General features: G+C 38.5%; 1 protein-coding gene across 1 annotated transcript in view; it reads right to left on the bottom strand.

The window, feature by feature from the left end:
- LOC120535134 (unconventional myosin-VIIa) overlaps positions 1-23,224 on the bottom strand; it is a 131,769-nt gene that overhangs the window by 77,422 nt on the left and 31,123 nt on the right. Inside the window, exons 12-17 of the mRNA XM_039762746.1 lie at positions 21,880-22,090; positions 19,738-19,873; positions 17,661-17,821; positions 2,180-2,317; positions 1,232-1,390; positions 34-132 (exon numbers count right to left, since the gene is read on the bottom strand). Coding sequence (XP_039618680.1) covers positions 34-132; positions 1,232-1,390; positions 2,180-2,317; positions 17,661-17,821; positions 19,738-19,873; positions 21,880-22,090 — 904 coding nt within the window. The remainder of the gene's footprint in view (positions 1-33; positions 133-1,231; positions 1,391-2,179; positions 2,318-17,660; positions 17,822-19,737; positions 19,874-21,879; positions 22,091-23,224) is intronic.

The raw sequence follows: 23,224 nt of genomic DNA, 5'->3' as shown, positions 1-23,224 counted from the left end.
AAACAGGCAACTGATGTGTGGTTAGGCTTGTACCTTAAGAAATATCTTTGTTTTTCCTATTTTCCAGTCTCCTTCTTGACCAATGATGGCTTCAGAAATGAAACCGCAGCACTGCTCTGGATCTTCTTTTATCTATAGAAAATGAGTCAATAAAACAATGAAGGGCTTGAAAAAGAATTTAAGAACTTTAACACATGACAAGACTGTCAATAACACCTAAAATTTAACTGATATGACAACTTAGATAATAACTACTGTAGATACAGCAAAATTAGAAGAAACATAGCGCTCACTAAACAAACTGGAAGAAAATTATTATTAACTACCTCCTTTGCACGGTTTTCTCAAGTTAAGGTGCAGGAAAGCTGTCCTAGACTGGAGGAAGCACCATTACCAGTGTTTAATTTAAAATCTGTGATCAGCATGACTGCACATCTTTTGGTATATAAAATAAAGCTAAACAATCAATCAATACAATCAGCTTTTCTTAACTACCTTTTATTGTTTAGGGATTAAAGAATCCATTGGCTAAAACAATTGCCACAGGGAATTAGACACAGAGAAAAAAAAGGGGTAGCAATCCATTACAGGTCCTAGTCAGATTCAGCAACATGCATAATCATACTCATTCTAGAGATGGCAATCAATCAGTGTAATTAGAGACATTGAAGGACAGCCAAGGAGAGAACATGAAACCTTCAGAAATCAGCTGTAGTCCAGAAGCTACAAAGAATCAGTGGTAGGCATGATACTTGAATGATATGAAATACATATAAGAACAGCAAACCTTCCAGCTATGCTGCCCTGGATGTGTTGAAATCAAAGAAGACAACAAGAATATAGAGATATTTAGAGATATGAAGAATTTTTGAAAATAAAACACACTATGTCATGACTTTTATCCACTTCTGGATTTATGGTGAAGTTTACACACATACATAGATCCTTTGTAGCAATCGCAAAAGTATGTGGATGCAGAATATTGGTGGTGGTTGAAGGGATCCCGTACCATCTAGTCTATGTAAAGCTCTTTGAATGTCTATTATAGTGCTATATAAATCTATGTATTTGAAGGTTATAAAATTAAAGGACCATAGTAAGAAAATGTTACAGAAATAAATATATTCAAATAGCAACAAACCAATTGACTCCAATGAGTATTGTTTTTTTTCCAGGAGTATGGCTTACTACCAAAGTACAAAAAAGAACCAGTAATGAAAATATGTAGTACCAGTTTGGGATCACAAACAGCACTAGGAAGAAGCACACGATACCGGTCCAGGAATTCCTCAAATGTGTAGCGGATTGGATAGCCAGCCTTACGAATGCGGATTGTTTCCATCATACCAGAGTAACGCAGCTGCCGAAGACAAAGATCCCGGTCAAAGATCTGCAAGAAAACAAATCATAAAAACGAGTGAACACAATAGTATATATGATTGTAGATTACAGAGATCATAAATATCACTAATGTACTGTAGAGTACACTTTAGTGGATTAGTATGGGGTTTCATAGCAAGGGATAGGGAAAAGGCCCAGAAACATCTATTGGTAGAAATGTGGTAAGTTGATGTTGATGGACAGTACATTGATATGTTAGTACTGGAAAAAAAACACTGTGAGAAGAAAGCACTGAAACTATTCACCTCAGAACACTAGATGACATTTGTCTGTTTACTTTTTTATTTTAAACAAATGCATATTGGTGGCAATATTGGCAATAACTAAAAAGGAAAAACAAAAAAATCCACCTTAATAAAAGAATAAGGGTGTGTGTGTCTGTGTTTAGATCTGGTTGTCATGTCTCTGTCATTCCAAAAGATGACTTCACATCACTTACATGGAAAAAGTGCTTTTTATAAATACTATACCAACTGGCATGTAACAGAGACATATGCATTTGTCATTACAATAGATGGAACACCACAAACATTTTCAGTAAGCATTTTGATACAACTGTTTGTGACGCACCATCTGTTACAATGACAAATACAATATTCCAAAAGATGATGCACTTCAAATGTCAATGCTGAGGTCTGTGTTGATTATTTAGAGTTCAATACATCTTACAAGAGTAGGACAACCGGTATATTTGCTATATATAAAATCTGGTGAACACCCATATTCTTGTACTTCTAATACTAGAAATATAAATTATTTTCTATTATCTTCCACATACCAGAGGCTTTTTGAAATCATTGGGTTTAATGCAACGAATGAAATATGGCTGGCAGACAGTTAGGGTCTTCATGAGAGAATCCAGTGATTGGCGAAACTGAACACTCAAAGTTGGTGACCTCTTCCGGTTCTCATTAATCTAAAAAGCAAGAAACAGTTTTTCGTCAAGAGTCAGAAATAATAGGCATTATAATATATATGTACCGTATATACATCAAGGGATGCGAAAGTCTATCTTGACAAAGCACACTGCCCCACTTCTTTGGGTAGAAATTATGTTGCCATTAAAAAATAAATCAATCTTTGCCAAATTAAACAAACATATTTGTTCCATTATCATATCAAACCTTTGTTTTACTCTGACCTCTAAAAATGGGTATATTCTTGATTTTTGAAACATATAATTTATATCTGTGCTATTAGGACACACAGGAAATGATTGATTGATTGATACTTTATTAATCCCAAGAGGAAATTCACATACTCCAGCAGCAGCATACTGATAAAGAACAATATTAAATTAAAGAGTGATAAAAATGCAGGTATAACAGACAATAACTTTGTATAATGTTAACGTTTACCCCGCCGGGTAGAACTGAAGAGTCGCATGGTGTGGGGGAGGAACGATCTCCTCAGTCTGTCAGTGGAGCAGTCTCATAGTTCTGAACTTTGCTTCAGGGATCCCAAAACACAGCTATACAACCATCATGATCCCCCCAAAAAAAACTTAAAACTACTGTTTAGCATTATTAGAAAGAAAACACATGGCATTGAAAGCAGTGTTTCCACTAGTTAGTATGGTTGACTCTATCACAGCACAATGGTTGGCTAAGTTCCAATCGCAGCTCAGAAACATCTTTGCCATTTAAAATGCTGTTTGCGAACATTTGCTCTCTTGGAAACAAAGTTGCTTTGGTAAATGATAAAATATTATTTATAAAATCTGATTTATGTCTTGTGATATATGGCTGGCAGCTCATCCCGGCCAATACCTCCAAGCCGACAGATGCAGCCCTCCCTGCGATGTGGAGATGCCCCAAACTTCCAGCAGAGCATCATGGTATGTGGAGTTTTAATGCACAGCCCTGCTGGATAACGTTGGGGCAGCTAGGGCAGTGGTTCTCAACCTGTGGGGTGGGCCCCTCTAGAGGGGCGCGAAGTAACAAAAAGGGGGGCGCGAAGATGTGAAAAAAAAAAAAAAGAATCAAAAATATGGAAAAAACATCTGTTGAAGCCAAAACAAATTAACTTAAACTACTGTACATTCTGATACTAGAACAATAAATATAGAGTTATAAATGTCACTAAAAGTTAAATAGGTATAATAAAATATGCATCTACATTTCAAGAAAATGTTAGGGGGGGCGTGATTAAAACTGTTATGAAAACAGTTAAAGGTTGAGAAACACTGCTACAGGGGAAGCTGCAGGGAGGCCCATAGACCTATATTTTCCCTACAGCCTGGACGTACGTCCCAGTCACGTGGACAGAAGAAATAACGTACTTCCGGGTTGAAGGAAAGGAGTTTTCACCTGACCTGGAAGTGCTGGATAATCACGTGGACTGAGGGATCAGAAGAAGATCAGATGAAGAAGGCGGCCAAGCAGAGCAACAGCCCAAGCGGAAGTTCCACGCTCATCATGGAAAATGCTCAGGATGAGCTTTGGAGCAGCTACATGGGTCGGGAGAAGCCTCTGGAGAAAGAAGACTACAACGAGGTATGTGCTGGGGATATCATAGATAACATCTTTAAAATAACTAATTTTGTACTGTGCACATACCTCGGTGAACCTCATCCGGAGACTCTGCAGGAGGAAATCCTGAAGACGGTGGTGCGCTCTTGCTCGGACAGACGAATGAAACAAAGGACTTCCGCATGTCAGGTGCCGGAGAGGGACATGTGACCCAACCCGAAGGATTGTGGAAAGGAGAAGGTCTGCGTCCTACTGCTTATGGCTGTGCCCTGGAAAAAACGGATTTGGACTTTCCGAAGGGGAAGGGGGAAGGGGAGGTGAACGAAGCGCCGCTCACCCCACAAAAAGGTAAGGAGGGCCGGGAAATGACTGATCGATCCGCCGACAAATTAATACAGGCGGGTTGCAGTCCGACAAAGATGGCGACCCAGTCCTCTGAAAAAGAACTCCAAATCCCAGTCACCCTTGTGAAACCCAGCAGAGCACGTGCCAGAAGTGGGTGTGCTAATTTGCTCCCAGCTGGAGGGTAAGGCTAGTGATCGCCTGAGCCTACCTCTGGCTGAATTAAATAATGTTTTGGAGTTTCTTACAGGTCCTGACGAACATTAAGAAGATCGTTGAGGAGCTGGGAGCAGCGGCCGAAGCGCCTTTAAGAAAGGTGAACGATTGCCTGAGGCGGTTTGGTCAGGAGCCTCCTGTATTAACTAATTCGGTGGTACAGGTAAACGAGACCGGTACCGTACATCATAGAGGGATGCAGTGTGAACCGGGCCCACAATTAATTAGTAGCGGGTGCCAAGTCACTGTGAGTCCTACAAGAGAGTTGGGAATAATGACCAAGGGGGCAGGGGAAGCATCGATCGAGCCAGAGCAGCTGAATAGTGCTGTCACCCGGAGTGATGCGGTGCTGAAGACGCCTCCACCGTTCATTTGCAAATCAAATGGGATTCAGACAGTAGCGGAGCCAGCATTTCCCGAATGTTTCCAGTTCCGCAGAGGGAGAGTAGCAGGAGGACAGAGGCAGTGTTATGGATGCCGACGGCCGGGCCACATTTGGCGAAATTGTCCTTGGAGAACAGGGGATAAGGTGTCTCACTGGTTTAACATTCCCCCTAGATTCTCCAGGGAATACGATACAAGAAACAGCCAAGGTCTGACCAGAAACTCCTCCTGGAGGAACCCTCACGGGACTGGACTCGTCGAACAATGGTTCTACGCTGAGGGGGGAATATTGTGATATATGGCCGGCAGCTCATCCCGGCCAATACCTCCAAGCCACCAGTTGGAGCCCTCCCTGCGACGTGGAGATGCCCCGAATTCCAGCAGGGCATCATGGTACGTGGAGTTTTAATGCACAGCCCTGCTGGATAACGTCGGGGCCACCAGGAGATGCTGCAGGGAGGCCCAGAGATATATATTTTCAATGCAGCCCGGAAGTACGTCACAGTCACGGGGACAGAAGAAACAACGTACTTCCGGGTTGAAGAAAAGGACTTTTCACCTGACCCAGAAGTGCTGGATAATCACATGGACTGAGGGATCAGAAGCACTTCCGGGTCAAGGACTATAAAAGACTATGAAAGATCCCAGAAGGGGGAGCCGAGTTGGGAGGAAGTCAACAACGTGTCTGGGAGAGGAGGATTATTGTATTGATTTGTATTGTATTGATTTATGAATATAGTGGAGTGGAGTGTGCTTTGTGCACAGTATTGTACAAATAAAGTCAACATTTGAACTTTTATCTGGTGTCTGGCGTATGATTCGAGGGTTCAAGGGGACGACAGCGCCCTCTATCTGTCACAGTCTTCATGCTGAAACCTAGCTTAGTAAATCTGACACTATCCCTTTAACTCAGACAGCATCAAATGGTTTTACATTCCTTCATAAATCAAGAGTTACTGGCCAAGGAGATAGCCTCGTCATAACTCTGTGTGATGAACTGTACACCACTTATAATTATAAACTTCAGTTTCAGTATTATAAAAATTAATCAAACTTACATTCTTAAATATTAAAACAGATTCTAGCACAATTCTATGCTACTATATAGGCCACCAGAGCCATATTAACTGTTTATAACTGAATTTGGCAACCTTTTATTTGACTTAGTTGTAAATTATAATTATGTAGTGTTGATTGGTAGGTTTTAATATTCACATAGATGTGGAAGCAGATGCTTTAACAAATGTTTTATTTGTCTGCTAAACATAGAAAGGTTTTGCCAGATTGACAATGATCTGGTTCATTGTCACAATCGCACATTAGTTCTCATTATTATTTACAAAGTAGATTTAAAATTTAAATATTACTCAACTAGATTAAATAATCTCTGAGCACTACTTAGTTAAATTTCTTTTAATTTTCGCCCTTGCCAATACAACCACAAATTTGAACAAGGACTATGTAGCACCTACGTTGAACATATGCATCAAAATCTGTAGATATGTTAAGAAAACACATCAGCTGACATCTAATTATAATGTGACTTAAAAAAAGACCTTTAATGCAAAGTCCCCTTTAAAACAAAAGTGATCAATGCACATAGCAACTCACCCTGGTTTACTCAGAGTATTCACACACTTAAATTAGAACGTTGAAAACTCTGTGTAGGTGGAGAGTGACAAAGGGGCAGGTCTTACAAAACTGCATAACAGAAAATGTTAAAAAGTATAAAAAAAGCTCTCTTTATGACATTCTATGACTACTATTCTAAATTAACAGATTTGAAAAGAAACAATCTTTGTGTACTACTTAGAACATTAGTTTATCTAATAAATGGGAATTCTGAACTGCAATGTAAAATATCCACAAATATTACCAATGCATATTTTATGTTCTTTAATGATAAAATTGACAATATAATATCATAGGTTTAAGCATGATTTCACAAACTGAGTGGTGCAGTGTCAGACACCATCTCTCCTTAAGTACACCACTTAAGCACACTTGATAACAGAACAGGAAATCATACATTTTTATTTCGACAATGAGCCCTACCACTTTTCCCTTAAACATAGTCCTAACCAAACTGGTAAAATCCTCAATGGCTGACCAGGCAGCACCTATTCTTAGCATTACCAATAGTTAATTAATGATGGACGCAGTTCCAGTACTGCACTAAAACTGTCAGTTATCGGACTTTTACTAAAAAAATGAGAGACAAATTTACAGATATTTCATAATTATAAACCTACTTACCCTTTCTTTCTAAAATTTGTGAAAAAGTAGTTGCCACTCAGCTTCTTTTTCACTTTAAACATTACAGTTTATTTGAGAAATTCCAGATAACTTCAGCTAGACTTTTGCATGGGCTAACCTGGGGTGCAGCCTAGTGCCCCATGGGCTATAAGGGGCCCATAATTAATTAAGATGTATGAAAAACTTTTTTCTTCTTCTTAAAAGAAATATTTAATTCTGCAAGACCATCTAATTAAGTCATTTTTAACCAATTTACCATTAATCCTGAGATAACTCGTTCACTGTCACCCAACGGTTTATGCATCTCAAGTGAACAGCAGCTATTGATGGGTGACAGCTGTTGAAACAACATTTGTGCCAGCAAGAGAGCTGAATAAGGGCTGTTAAAATGTAAAGTACATGAAGAAGAAAGTGGCCATTTTTTAATACTGGCAGTTCTTCAGAAATGGATTGTGATGGCACAATAGATTCTAGTTTTAGAGACAGAGAACCAAAAGAAGGTGATGATTTTGCACAAACAGTAAACATCATTTCTGAATGTGCAGGGTTTAAAAAGCAACTTTTAAAGCTTTCACTCACTGGATCTCCAGGGCATTAGACAGATGCATCATCTACTGATAATGCCTTACAAAATTTCAATCCATCCGTAAGTGAAAGCATGTAATTGTGACCGAGTCTAACATGCATGTACAGCAACTCATGCAGCGAATGCACTGAAGCCAAATTCCAGGGTGCTTATGAAGTCTGATGTCAATTATGTCGAGCTGTCAAGTTTCATTGCACTTCTTGAATATCACAACAAAATTCAAAATCCTAAAAAGCTTTTACTTGAAATGCCTTAAGGACAGCAGACCATGAATGAAAAAAGTAGCAGCTTACTTCTTAGGTGTTTGGATTTTCTTGTAATACACCTGTCACTTCACAAAGTAGTGAGAAATCCTGTTTGAAAAATAAAAACGTTTTCTGGAGCACAGATAGAGTTTCATTAAAGTCTACATACCTGAACAGAATGTCATTGATGACAAATCACTTATGCTATGAAGAGGTTGTATTGTAATGAGATGATGCAAACCTCATATAATTACTGAGTTTGCAGTATTGAACAACAGGTAATATTTACTGATAGCTTGAAGAAAGTACCTAAGGTAGGAAAACTGGTGAAAAACGAAACCTGCAGATGTGTGTTTATTTTTATTTAGCTTTTTTAAATTCTTTTTATTTTTGCTTGTATTTTTTCCCCGTTTTACCTTTGCAGCTAAAAGTACCCGATTGTGAAAATAATTAGGAGCCAGAATATTATTTTAAATATTTTTCCTCCCTCTCTTTCTCTCCCTTAAAATAGATAGTCTAAGGGCCAGACTCTCCTTGTTTTAATATCTGAAATGGCAAGTTGTTCTGACGACTATCTATCATAATTTATATTGCTCATTATCTCAGATAATGGTTTTGTGTTTTCTACTGATATCCACCTACTCTATACTCATGCACTGTTTGGTGTTTGTGTGTAGTGCCTATTCAAGTTTAGGCAACTCCTGAGCTTTGCTATTGTATACACATGTTTCCATGGTTCCCTCAGAACACTTAGATGAGGCCCAAACAGTGCTTGCCCCTAAACGTCCACTTCAATTAGAACTACTTGTCTCTGAATACAGAAAAAAAAGAAATGTTATTTACAGGGGAATTGTGTAGATGACAACATTATTAAGTAACTTTTTAACTCAGTTGGTCTAAACATGAGTTTTATTGAATCAACACACAAACACAATCTTTGAAACCAGTATGCATTTTAACACCTGTTTTTGTCAGCTTAAAAATACTGGAAAATGATGACGTTTTATAAATATGGAGGAAACTTAGAAAATTAATTCATACATGTAGGACGGGCTGCTGTAATATGTTATTCACAGGCTGTTAAAATTATTATTTATTTAACTGTCAAATAATTCAAAATGCTGCTGCAAGAATCATTATCAATAAGAATTATAAAGTATAACCACATAATTAATGTTTCCGTAAGTCACTACACTGGATTTCAGTTACTCTTAGTGCCAGCTTCAAAATCCTTCTTCTTACTTATATAAAGCCTTAAATTGTCCCTGCTTACCGAACCTTTTTGTAACACACATTAAAATGTTGAGGTGCCGGCCTACTATAGATTCCAAGGTTTAACAAAATAAAGGTTCAGCTTTTAATTGCAGGGCTCCAAAGCTCTAGAATGATCTTCCTGGTTGTATAAGAGATGCCCCTTTGGTCTTAACTTTTAAATCCAGGCTACTTTAGTATAGCATTCCCTTACTAGAGCTGCAGATTAGCTGTGCATAGTGCATCTTGGTTTATTAGCCATTTGTATAAAAATATAAGTAATACAGTAATTATGAAGTGCTATTAAACTTCCCTGGTACCCTGCTGTGACATTTGGTGCCACTGCCCCAGTTCTAAGCTGTTTTCCTGGAAAGACATCTGAGATACTAGGAGCCTTGAAACTGTGAGACAGAAAAATTCTGCAGTCACATTAGATGATGCAGCACAGGCTTATGCAGTAGAATGACCAGAAGGTGGTGGGCGGCCATTTGACCTAGGTCCCTGGACTGTGACTGCATCGGATTTTGCCTTTGACTTTCCCGGTTATAACAGATCATAGACAGATAGATAGATAGATACTTTATTAATCCCAAGGGGAAATTCACATAATCCAGCAGCAGTATACTGATACAAAAATATATATATTAATTAAATTAAAGAGTAATAAAAATGCATGTAAAAACAGACAATAACTGAGTAGTTTTTGCATTTACTCCCCTGGGTGGAATTGAAGAGTCGCATATAGTGTGGGGGAGGAACGATCTCCTCAGTCTGTCAGTGGAGCAAGACAGCGACAACAGTATGTCACTGAAGCTACTCCTCTGCCTGGAGATGACACTGTTCAGTGGATGCAGTGGATTATTCATGATTGATAGGAGTTTGCTTAATGCCCGTCACTCTGCCACAGATGCTAAACTGTCCAGCTTTATTCCTACAATAGAGCCTGCCTTCCTAACAAGTTTGTCCAGGCATGAGACGTCCTTCTTCTTTATGCTGTCTCCCCAGCACACCACTGCGTAGAAGAGGGCACACGCCACAACTGTCTGGTAGAACATCTGCAGCATCTTATTGCAGATGTTGAAGGACGCCAACCTTCTATGTCTAATGTCGCATGCCCTAATGCAAAATCGTTTGTTTCTTGTTTTCTCGGTGCTCGTGTACGAGATGTAATGAAACGTGCGGCAGCAGTCTACGAGAAACACAAGGAGAGGGCAGTTGGAGCAATCGGCTTGCATGCCGGCGTAAACGATATAAGGCACCGACAATCAGAAATCCTGAAGGCTGACTTCGCAGCTTTGATTAAAGACATGAAGAACCGGACCCCATCGGCAAAGATCTTCGTTTCGGGTCCACTACCTCTCGTCAGACGATCCAACGAGTACTACAGTCGTCTGCTAGGATTGAACGACTGGCTACAGGGTTTCTGCAAGAAGAAGGATGTCGGTTTCATCAACAATTGGAATCTCTTTTTGGAAAGGCCGCGTCTCTTCAAGCGTGATGGCCTGCATCCGAAGAGTTTTGGCGCCCGGGTCCTCTCCGAAAACATATTGAAGGTAATTCGTTTTTCTTGACTATCTATCTCTGCTCTTAACCCCTTCGAAATAATACTGTTGTGCCAGGACATGATGAATGTTTAATAGAGTCTTCCGTTAAAGTGCACACATTAATACTGTAATAAGCAATCTCAATGCACGTAGAAAACCTAGGAAATACGGCATAAACTCCAATAATCTAATTAAAATCACTATTTTAGAGGAACAATGTATTAAAACTATAAAACAGATCACAGATTAAACAAAAATACACACAGAGCGCTAATAAAAATAATTTAGTTCCTATTCCAAATATCAATAAGCACATAGTACTCATCTCTGCACCTCGAAACATTAAATATGGCACTATTAAATGTTAGAGCTTTAACTAACAAAACGTTTTTATCAACGATCTTATTAGTGATAAAAAATAGATCTTATTGCACTAAATGAAACATGGCTTAATTCAGATGCGCGCTGTTTTAATCGAATCTGCCTCCGGATTACAGTTTTACTCGTGCAAGACCGCCAGGGAAAAGGGGGCGGATTGGCTAACATTTACTCGAGCGATTAAAATGTAAAGATGTCAGTTTTGGTAAGTTCAAGTCCTTTGAGTATCTCGCCGTTGTTATTCATGGAGATTCTCAAGTTCTAGTACTATCCGTGTATAGACCTCCTAAATATAACGTCGTTTTTGAGGAATTCTCTGACTTAATGTCAATTTTAATTACTAACTATGACACACTCCAAATAGTTGGCGACTTTAATTTTCATATAGATAATCAGTGTGAACTAAAAGTAAAAGAATTTATGAACCTCCTGGATTCTTTTGATTTGAGACAACTCATAAATCAGCCTACACATAAAGCAGGTCATACATTAGACTTAGTGATTACTAAAGGACTGAAAGTTGATATAAAACAGATCATTGATATTGGTCTATCAGACCATTTTCTTCTACTTTTAATATAGAAATAATGATAAAAACACTCATGAGAAGCATATTGTTAAAAACGCTTCTTTGACTGGCAGCAGCTTTAAAACTTACAAACATTTTAAGCAATCAGTCCGTTTATAGTGCCAGCTATAATAGCGAGGATAATGTAAATAGTAAGGTGGAAAGATTTAATACTAAAGTGAGAGCTGCTGTTGACATAGTTGCACCTGAAAAGACAGTGAAAAATCTTCTAGCATTGTATACCATGGAAGACCCAAAGAGTGTCTGATTTAAAGAGAACATGCCAGAGCTGAGCGTCAATGGAGAAAGACTAAACTTACTATCCACCATGAAATATTAAAAGTCAAAATAACAGAATACAACAACACTGTCCGTCTTGAGAGACGCTGCTATTTCTCAAGATTATAAATAACAATGCTAGTAATCCCAGAGTCTTATTTTCTACAATTGATCGCCTACTAAACCCAGGTAGCTCAAAGGAATGCCTCCTAAGTGCTTCCAGTGAAACCTGTGAGGCTATGCTGTATTTTCAATCAAAAATTAATGATATTAGAAATAACATAGTATATCCCTCCAACACTAAGGATCCTCCTAAACCCCAGCATCCTGTTATAAACAAATTAAACTCTTTCACTAGGATAGATTTACCTGATTTACAAAAAATAATCTCTCAATTAAAACCCTCCACCTGTCCTTGACCCGATACCAACAAGGTTTTTCAAAGAAGTATCAGGCGTGCTAATTGATAATGTTCTGACATAGTAAATTCGTCACTAGATACTGGGGTCTTCCCAGACTGTCTTAAGACTGCTGTAGTTAAACCCCTACTTAAGAAACATAATCTTGACCCTCGCTCTTGAAAATTTTAGACCCATCTCTAACCTGCCTTTTAAGTAAAGTTCTGAGAAGGCAGTCATTATGCAGTTAAATGACCACCTAAATAAACATGCTATTCTTGATAAATTTCAGTCAGGTTTTAGAACAAATCACAGCACAGAAACTGCACTCGTTAAAGTAGTAAATGACTTGCGGGTAAATGCAGACAGAGGCCATTTATCTGTTCTCATCCTCTTAGATCTGAGTGCTGCATTTGACACCATTGATCACAACATTCTTAGAAATCGCCTTAGTCAAATGGGTGGGCCTCTCTGGCAGTGTCTTAAATTGGTTTGAATCCTACCTGACAGGGAGAAAATTTTTTGTTAGTTGTGGGAATTACAACTCGAAGACACATGATATCCAATATCCTGGGTCCGCTGTTATTCTCAATCTATATGCTTCCATTAGGTCAGATTATCTCAGGGCACAACGTGAGCTACCACAGCTATGCTGATGACACACAGCTGTACTTATCAATAGCACCTGATGACCCCGATTCTATTGATTCACTAACACAATGTCTGACTTGTATCTCAGAATGGATGAATAGTAATTTTCTCAAGTTAAATAAAGAAAACTGAAATCTTAGTGATCAGCAATAATGGATACAATGAGGCTATTAGAAATAAACTGGATACATTAGGATTAAAAGTCAAGACGGAGGTAAAAAGCTTAGGGGTGATTGTTGACTCTAATCTGAATTTTAAATCGCATATTAATCAAATCATTAGGACAGCATTTTTTCACTTAAGAAACATAAGTAAAGTTAGACCTCTTATATCACTGAAAGATGCTGAGAAATTAGTTCACGCGTTTGTTTTCAGTCGACTAGATTACTGTAATGCACTCCTCTCAGGACTACCCAAAAAGATATAAATCGTTTGCAACTAGTGCAGAATGCAGCTGCTAGAATCCTAACTAGGAAAAGAAAATCAGAACACATTACTCCAGTTTTGATGTCACTACACTGGTTACCTGTGTCATTCAGGATTGACTTTAAAATTCTGCTTATGGTTTATAAAGCCTTAAATAATCTCGCCCCATCGTATATATCGGAATGTCTGACACCTTATATTCCAAATCGTAACCTCAGATCCTCAAATGAGTGTCTCCTTAGAATTCCAAGAACAAAACTTAAAAGAAGTGGTGAGGCGGCCTTCTGCTGCTATGCACCTAAAATCTGGAATAGCCTGCCAATAGGAATTCGCCAGGCTGATACAGTAGAGCACTTTAAAACACTGCTGAAAACACATTACTTTAACATGGCCTTTTATAACTTCATTTTAATCTTAATTTAACTTAATCCTGATACTCTGTATGTTCAATTCATCATAATAACTATTCATGGTGGCTCTAAAATCCGTACTGACCCCTACTCTCTCTTCTGTTTCTTTTTCCGGTTTCTTTGTGGTGGTGGCCTGCGCCACCTCCACCTACTCAAAGCTTCATGATGCTCCAACAATGATGGATGGATTAAAAGGCAGAAGTCTACGTGACCATCATCATCATCAAGCCCTTCCATGAGAACCCTAAATCCAAAGAGGACTGTTTCATTTATGTTAGGTAGAATGCCCAGAGGGGACTAGGCGGTCTCATGGTCTGGAATCCCTACAGATTTTATTTTTTCTCCAGCCGTCTGGAGTTTTTGTTTTTCTGTCCCCTGGCCATTGAACCTTACTCTTATTCGATGTTAATTAATGTTGATTTATTTTGTTTTCTTATTGTGTCTTTTATTTTTCTATTCTTTATTATGTAAAGCACTTTGAGCTACTGTTTGTATGAAAATGTGCTGTATAAATAAATGTTGTTGTTGTTCTAAGTAAGTATAGTCGGCTCTGACCTTTCTTACACAGAGCATCAGTATTGGCAGTCCAGTCCAATTTGTCATCCAGCTGCACTCCCAGGTATTTATAGGTCTGTACCCTCTGCACACAGTCACCTCTGATGATCACAGGGTCCATGAGGGGCCTAGGCCTCCTAAAATCCACCACCAGTTCCTTGGTCTTGCTGGTGTTCAGGTGTAAGTGGTTCGAGTCACACCATTTAACAAAGTCTTTGGATTAGCTTCCTGTACTCCTCCTCCTGCCCACTCCTGATGCAGCCCACGATAGCAGTGTCATCAGCGAACTTTTGCAAGTGGCAGGACTCCAAGTCATATTGGAAGTCTGATGTATATAGGCTGAACAGGACCGGAGAAATTACAGTCCCCTGCGGCGCTCCTGTGTTGCTGACCACAATGTCAGACCTGCAGTTCCCAAGATGCACATACTGAGGTCTATCTGTAAGATAGTCCACAATCCATGCCACCAGGTGTGAATCTACTCCCATCTCTGTCAGCTTGTCTCTAAGGAGCAGAGGTTGGATGGTGTTGAAGGTGCTAGAGAAGTCCAAAAACATAATTCTTACAGCTCCACTGCCTCTGTCCAGGTGGGAGAGGGATCGGTGTAGCATATAGATGATGGCATCCTCCACTCCCACCTTCTCCTGGTATGCGAACTGCAGAGGGTCGTGGGCGTGGCGGACCTGTGGCCTCAGGTAGTGAAGCAGCAGCCGCTCCATGGTCTTAATCACATGTGATGTTAGAGCAACAGGTCGGAAGTCATTCCGCTCACTAAAACGTGATACCTTTGGGACAGGGGTGATGCAAAATGTTTTCCAAAGCCTCGGGACTCTCCCCTGTTCCAGGCTCAGGTTGAAGATGCGCTGTAGAGGACTCCGCAGTTCCAACACACAGGCCTTCAGCAGTCATGGCGATACACCGTCTGGACCCGCTGCTTTGCTGGCACGAAATCTCCTCAGCTCTCTGCTCACCTGTGCTGCTGTAATTGTGGGTGGGGATGTCTCACCTATGCTGGTAACAGCAGAAGGATGGTTGGAGGATGCAGTACTCCAAGGTGAGAGTGAGTTAAGGTGGTCAAACCTGTTAAAGAAGTTGTTCGTTTGGTCTCTCCACGTCTCTCTCGATGGTGGCACCCCACTTCGAGCTGCAGCCAGTGATGATCTTCATCCCATCCCACACTTCCTTCATGCTGTTATTCTGAAACTTCTGCTCCAGCTTTCTCCTGTACTGCTCCTTCGCCGCCCTGAGCTGGACTTGGAGTTCCTTCTCCATGCACTTGAGCTCATGCTGATCACCGCCTTTAAAAGCCCTTTGCTTCGGGTTCAAAAGGCCCTAGATTTCACTTGTAATCCATGGCTTGTTGTTAGCATAGCAGCGTACTGTTCTTCCTGGAACTACAATATCCATACAGAAGTTGATGTAATCAGTTGTGCAGTCAACAGCCTCTTCAATGTTCTCACTATGTGACCCCTGCAGTATATCCCAGTCTGTAGTTCCAAAGCAGTCTCTCAGAGCCTGCTCTGCCTCAGGGGACCACTTCCTGAATGATCGTGTGGTTGTAGGTAGTGCCTTCACTCTTGGTTTGTAGTGAGGCTGAAGCAGAACCAGGTTATGATCTGCTTTCCCAAGCGCAGGCAGCAGGGTGGCGCAGGCATGGACCAGATCATGGACCTGACAAAGGTTTATTTTCTCCAGGGATGCTGCTGACTTTAGTTTTTGCTTTCCTTTCCTTTGTTGTCAACTGGCCATAGTTCGACAGTTGATTAATGGACAGATATTGCTGGGCTCCTTTTAGGTTAATTAGCTTCAAACTACTTTGCATACTGTCTGTTGAAGCAAATCTGTGTCTTTATGTGCAATCATTATGTAATTAGTAAAGTTTTCAATTGCATTTATCTGTAAACTTATTACAACGTTCTGAGCCTTCAATTATTTAGAAGCATTATACAAAATAAACAAAATTTTCTATCATACTTTGTAATAACTATGCATAGATAGGGTGGCAAAATATTCTAAATTAAGGCAGACAAAGTGAGCTGAAGATGAAAGGAATAAATGGTGTTTCACTGTCATGAAAATTACATGAATATGTAGTTAGAAACATCAGTGCATTTTTCAGATCTTTAATTTGATCTGCAGCAGGAAATCAAAAGATGACTTGTATTTGTCGACACAATAGGTAGCAACTTTACTGCCAACAAATCAAGTTTACTGCCAAAAAATCAACACAGACTATAATCATAGCCAGACAGTAGGCACTATAAGGTGACTTGCATTATGTTGTGACGCAGAGATAGTAATATAAAATATCAGCAATTAGAATAATCAGCTACTGAGAAGCATGTAAGAGTGGACTATTACGAAATTTGGATTATGAAAACCTCTACCTACTAAATGTCATAAATAAAATTACATACATGGACAATAAAAACATAAAAATATAAAAACTATCATTTTTTGTAGCTAGTGCCAAAAGCAGCAAAAGGACAATTCTTTCAGGGCTTAAAAGAAATGTGCTATCCATTTTAATCAATTGCATACATGTACAAGAAACACTGCATTTTAGTTTAAATCAAACAGGACTAAATATGTACATTTCAGTGAATGGGGAGGCTTGTTTTTTTACTTTCTCGTATACAAAGTATAGGTAAAGTATTGTAATCATCCAAAAAATTTGATGTCAGGATTTTGATGAATGACGTTTTAGCCCTCACAGTCTGAAAATACCATTTTTAGAATTATGTCTGTGTGTTGGTCAGTGTGTGTGTGCATGTGTGTGTATGTAAACATGATAATTTAAGTACACTTTTACTTAGGTCAACCAAATTTTGCATACAAGTATTAGGTACAAAACGTAGATTTCTATCAACTTTTGGGCTATTTCTGTTAACTGGAAGTGGTACTTTACTTATTATTCATGCAGCTGCAGAGTCTGATTTATTCGACTTTCTTTTATAATAATTGTTCGGTATATTATTAATTTGATTTGATACTGACGGTTCTTTAATGTACATAAAATATAATCATTGTCTTGCGGTTTACTCCTCAAATAACCATCCTCATATCTGGGTATATAAGAAAGTCTAGGGGAGACCACTCCCAATTTTTTCTTGAGCCTTGATGTAACAGCAGAATCCCCCAACTACAAGAGCCAAAAACTGCCTAATGAAGTTTACAATACATAATTTGAGTGGAGCAGGAGGTAGGCAAAAAGATTCTTTAAATTCTGTTGGTAGGTAAAATCCCACAAATATCTGAACATTTACAATCAGTAATCTATGAAGAAAAAAAAAGCTAACCTTTAGTGAGCCATTGGCTGTGATGACTCTTGCATTAGAAGTGATGCTTGGTATTGTTTCCATGTCTCCTTGAAAAATCTTCTTAAGGAACTTATTAGATGAGCGTTCCACAAGCTTGATTATGTCAGAATTTAGTGTGTCCCGATTCTTCTGCAAAAACCCTGGGAGTTGCAACAGAATGAAATCAAGCAGCAGCCAGTTATAGAACATCAAATCCCAGAAACATCTAAAATGAAAGCCAAGTCTTTACAATTCCTTAAGTTTGTCTTATTAGGTTCTATGCCGAATTAAATAACTCAAATCAGTGAAAGACAGTGGATATGGGGAGTAAATAATCTTCATTTTCATCATTAATTACATAACAGCATTAGACATTAAATTCATGTCGAAAAATATATGCAGTAGCAGTTAAATTAGTAGAAATTAAACAAAATACACTAACAATCCTTAACAGAAATTTAACAGTATATACACTTTATGAGGCTAGAATATTTCAGCAGAAAGTTGCACTTTGAGAGATACAGAACACAGGTAGCAAGCATTTAATGGTGCGAGAAACCAGGGAAGTGATAAAACTTCTGCATCTAACCTGAGTGGAGCTTCAGTAAATGGAATGATGTCAATATTTTGAACTCAGGTCCTTATAGTAGTAGTAGTATTTGTGGGAATGAGATTCATATCAGGCCAACTATGGTGGTGCCAGCCTTATGATAAAGGGAGCAGAAAGCTTGTTTGTTGACATACCAAAGAAGAGCCCATCAATGTCTGCACTGCCAAGAGTTATAGGGTTCTGAAGGATCTCCACAGCCATGCAACAGTTTAGATTACCTACGTCATCTTATTTAAATCAAGAATGAAAGATGCCTAATAGCTCTAGTAGAAAATTTGGTTTGGAGATAAAAAATTTCACATTCTTTTGACGTACTGTTATAAAAAGTTGCTTAGGATTTTTCCAGATGAGTCAACAAAACAGTAGAACACTAGATCGTTCATTAAGCAGTGATATCCTACTGTTACTCTAAAACCATTATGATTACTCCGAGTCCAAACCCCCTTATATATAAGCAAAAAAATCTATTCTAGTAAGGCCTGAGCAGGGGACATTACCAAAACATGTGACCCAGTGACATGGGTGCCAGAGATCATTAGTTCAAATTAGAGTCTTGATATTGATACATTTTGGATAATCTAACTGAATAAAAATGTGTGCAATGTATACTTGTAAATATAACCAGACCATCCCTCACACAAATTAATGAGGAGAGTGTTTAATCTGTAGATGACTTTCATTACTTATTTGGAATTATTATATAGACTGGACAGGCCCCAGAAATGAAAGTTAGGATGGAATATTAATGGCTCATCTATCAGTAAAAATCAAGCTGTACATAAGAAGGTAGCGGACCCTGACTTTCTACCTGGAAATCTTATCCAGAAAATTTAATTTGAGAAAGAACTGCCAAGAGAATGGAGACACGAGTTTATAGGAGGTGAATTTGAGAAGAAAGCAAACCATTGTTAGCTGCAGTGTTGAAACAAAGAATATATGATATAGGGTCTGCACATCTTATAGAGGGGGATACAGATGTGCAACCTGCCAATATTGTGAAATACTGTAAAAGATCTAGAAAACCCAATCACATCAGTCAGAATGATTAAAAGGTGTTCTCCATTGAAAGGATTGCTGAATCAAAGGTGACAGCTACACTGTAACCAGCCTAGACCTGTAAAGTCAGACCAGTATACACTAATGTGTGTTATTTTTTGTATGTAGTTTGGTGCTATTTGCAAATTTCCTTTTCATTTTTGGTTTACAATTATTGTTTACAGTTTTCAAAAATATCAGAGCCTCCAAACTTGTTGGTGCTTAAAAAAACCCAAAGATGCACTCACTCACATTGATCAAAGAGAGTATCTCCTGCTCACTCCAATCCATTGTAAGACACCCTCTTCTCAACACCCTCACCAAAGGTAATTTACAGCTTCGAGTCAAATTCCTGTTCTACTACAGTATTATTCTTTAAAACAGCTGCTGAAACCCGAAATTACCGCTACATGATAATTTTCTGATTCTTACCTTTGGCATCATAGTAGACAACTCCAGCAAAATGCCTGATTCCAAACTGTGTATCATGGGTGCTCTTAGGAGGTAGGTATATATTGGTTTTACTGTGCACTTGGTTCATCTTATTGAGCATAGTGGCATCTGTGCCCTAAGTGGAAGAAAGGATTTATTTATAAGTGTGTAATCATGTTATATTTTAAATTAACACTGATGCAGTATTCAATATACAGGACCTGTGGAGATTATACTGTATATAGTGATGCTTTGTCCTGGATATTCAAGGGGTTACTCAGACAAATTAGCAATTCTTTCTGACAATTAAGTATACAGACATCTGTTAGCTCCCAGTATCAACCAAGGAGTAAACAGGCATGTAATACATGGCTAAAATGGTAAAATATAGAAAACTGAGATTAAACACTCAAAGTAGTTCAACAGTGTAAAAAGAATATCAGCCACCCAAATGAATAATGCAATACATGAGAATAGGCAACTTAGCCAACCTGATAAAGAAATGCACACAAACAAATGAGTATTGTGCTCCACAAAATAAATAGCTAGCAGAGATATCATGAGAAAGATCACATGTTCAATCTACAGTCTACTGTAGTCATAATCCCCAGTGTGAGACCAACTACACTACATAAAAATAACAATATACAGATAGAAAAGAGACATATTTTATTTAGGATAACCAGAAGGGGGCATACTACTGAAACTGATTAAAAATATTCAGGGAGCCACCAACCAAGGTTACTAATTTGCACAAACAAGGTCTAGTTAACTCAAAATGACAGTCATTTCTAACAGAAACATTCAAGAATTTTGCAAATGTGAAGAGATATTAGTTTATCAAGCTTATCTGGTGAGCTAATAAGCATTTTGCCTCAACTACCTCATAAAGGGGGTTTTAAAAGTCAGCATTTTTTGCCATCATTTGCATCATTACTCAGAAGGTGTTTTCAGACTACCAAAATCCTTTACAGCATGCATTTCCTGGTTTCAATGTTAAATAGACTTTCCCTTGATTTCTAAAAGTAACTGATATTAAAATGATTGAATTTGACTTTATCAACTTATTTAATTTTAAAGGCCAGTATTAGACTAAGTAAAACATGCACTTTAGTAGACAGGTGCACTTGGTGACTTTGTTATGTACAGTTTCCAGCACTGTTACATGTATTTGGCAGTGTGGTGACAAGAGTTGCATATTGTTTATCTCAAATGTTGTCTAATTAATGTACCACAAAGTTTAGATGTTACATATATTGATTTCTAGTCAACAGATAGGGAGCAGCTAGTAAATATGCCTGAAAGGAGACAGCAAATGGAAAACAAAAGGTTCATTGTTTGAAAATAACAACACAAAATGACACGTAGATACAGAGCAGATATCCAGACTTAAGTAGATACTGTAACACAGGTAACTCTTCAGAACATATACAAAATGTTCTGCCTTAGAAAGGCAAACAGGATAATTGAAGAGGTTGGCCATCCTTCACAGCCATTATTCTTACTTCTGCCTTATGGCAAAAAGTACGGGACCATTGGAACTTGCACAAGTGGATTTGAGGGACAGTTTTTACCCGCAAGTCAAAAGAACAAGAATATGTAAAATAACAGTGTGTATGTGTCTGTTGCTACATATCTATTTTATTTATTGGTACTGTATTTTGTCAACAGTTCTGAGGAGACATGCAAGTAGGAATTTCACTGTGCTATGTACAAATGACAATAAACTTTATTTGATGGAAGATGCCCAAACTTTTATGGAGAAACTCATAGGACAACCTGTGAAAATATATACTCTGAAATTAGCCACTTAAACAGATCTGTAAAGAAAACCCCATTCAGAGAAATGGCAACTATCAAGGAAAAAGTCTAGCTTTAAGTTCTAAAACCAATACCTCTAAAAAGAAAATACCTGTGCAAACTAAAAAGCATATACATTGCTGGAGAAAGTTTAAAAAATATCAAGATGATATTGTGCAAAATAATTAATTAGAACAAAAATAGAAGGCAGCAGATTGATAATTTAATTGATACTTGTTAGCCAATATGTTCTAAAGGTACACATGGGAAGCAAGTGCCAGGCACTCAAAGGAGTATAGGGATAATCAATTTATAATGCAGTTTGCACCAGTGTGAGTTTACCTTGGGAAAGTGACTCTCCTCTTCAATGAGAGCTATTATGTTGAGTCTCTTGCAGGCCAGGACATCCAAAGCCCTCTGATTGTCACTGAAGTCAATGTGCTGCCATCCAATGTTTTCCCGAGCATACTCCTCCTGCTCCAGCTTAAAAACGTGCTTAACAAAGAACTGCTGCAGCTGCTCATTGGCAAAATTTATACACAACTGCTCAAAACTGTGAGGGAACATAAATTTTTCTATCAATACAATAAATCAGCACAACAGTGGCTCAGGCAACTGGTCTAACAGACTAAAGTGTCTGTCAGAATTCATGCCACTGAGCCCTTTAAAATCATTTGCTTTCATTGTGTATCACAAATAGCCAATGTGATGTCATGCAAATGTGATGTAATGCAAAGAAACAAAATAAGTGAAGATATAAAATGTTACATTTAAATAAATATTAAATATGTTATCATATAAGGGCAGCATGGTAGTGCTGCTGCCTCGCAGTAAGGAGACCCGGGTTCACTTCCCGGGTCCTCCTGTGTGGAGTTTGCATGCTCTGCCTGTGTCTGCGTGGGTTTCCTCCGGGTACTCCGGTTTCCTCCCACAATTCAAAGACATGCAGGTGAGGTGCATTGGCGATTCTAAAGTGTCCCTACTGTGTGCTTGGTGTGTGTGTGTGAGCGCCCTGAGGTGGGCTGGCGCCCTGCCCAGGGTTTGTTTCCTGCCTTGCGCCCTGTGTTGGCTTGGATTGGCTCTAGCACACCCCCATGACCCTGTCAGTTAGGAGATGGCGGGTTGGATAATGGATGGATGGATATTATCATATAAATGACTACATAATTGAGCAGAAGTTATAATATTTTAGATATTGTATTTTCAAGCAATAACCGCACGTCATCATGAATTAACATCAAAATTATACTTTATGAGCTAGATAATGTGTTCATATGATGTTTATATATTTTATTGATATCCAGAGCTTACTATTAGAACATTGTAACAAAAATGACAAGAACAATGAGACTTTCAATACAGACATCTCAGATGTCTATTCTAATACTTTATGTACGTTATGAATCTTCAGCCATTGTGTCTACTGTTAGGTAGCCTTAATTTAACTGATGTCAGGACTGCTTTCCACAAATGTTACCAAAAATATTTTGTGGTACAATATTCCTGCTTTGAGCATAATTCATAATTTATAAAATAGACATCATGAGATAAAGAGGGAGAAGCTATAGAGATGACTACTTTTAAAGGAAATGTAGTGAACCTAACTCATTTTAAGGCAATCAATCAGTATTGGTTTGAATCTGACTTGTTGCAAGTGAATAAGAAATTGCGAGTTAGGTTACTGTCT

The sequence above is a fragment of the Polypterus senegalus genome, chromosome 1, assembly GCF_016835505.1.
Source record: "Polypterus senegalus isolate Bchr_013 chromosome 1, ASM1683550v1, whole genome shotgun sequence".
NCBI lineage: Eukaryota > Metazoa > Chordata > Cladistia > Polypteriformes > Polypteridae > Polypterus > Polypterus senegalus.
The sequence above is the reverse complement of the archived record's forward strand: the minus strand, read 5'-3'. Positions and strand labels throughout refer to the sequence as shown.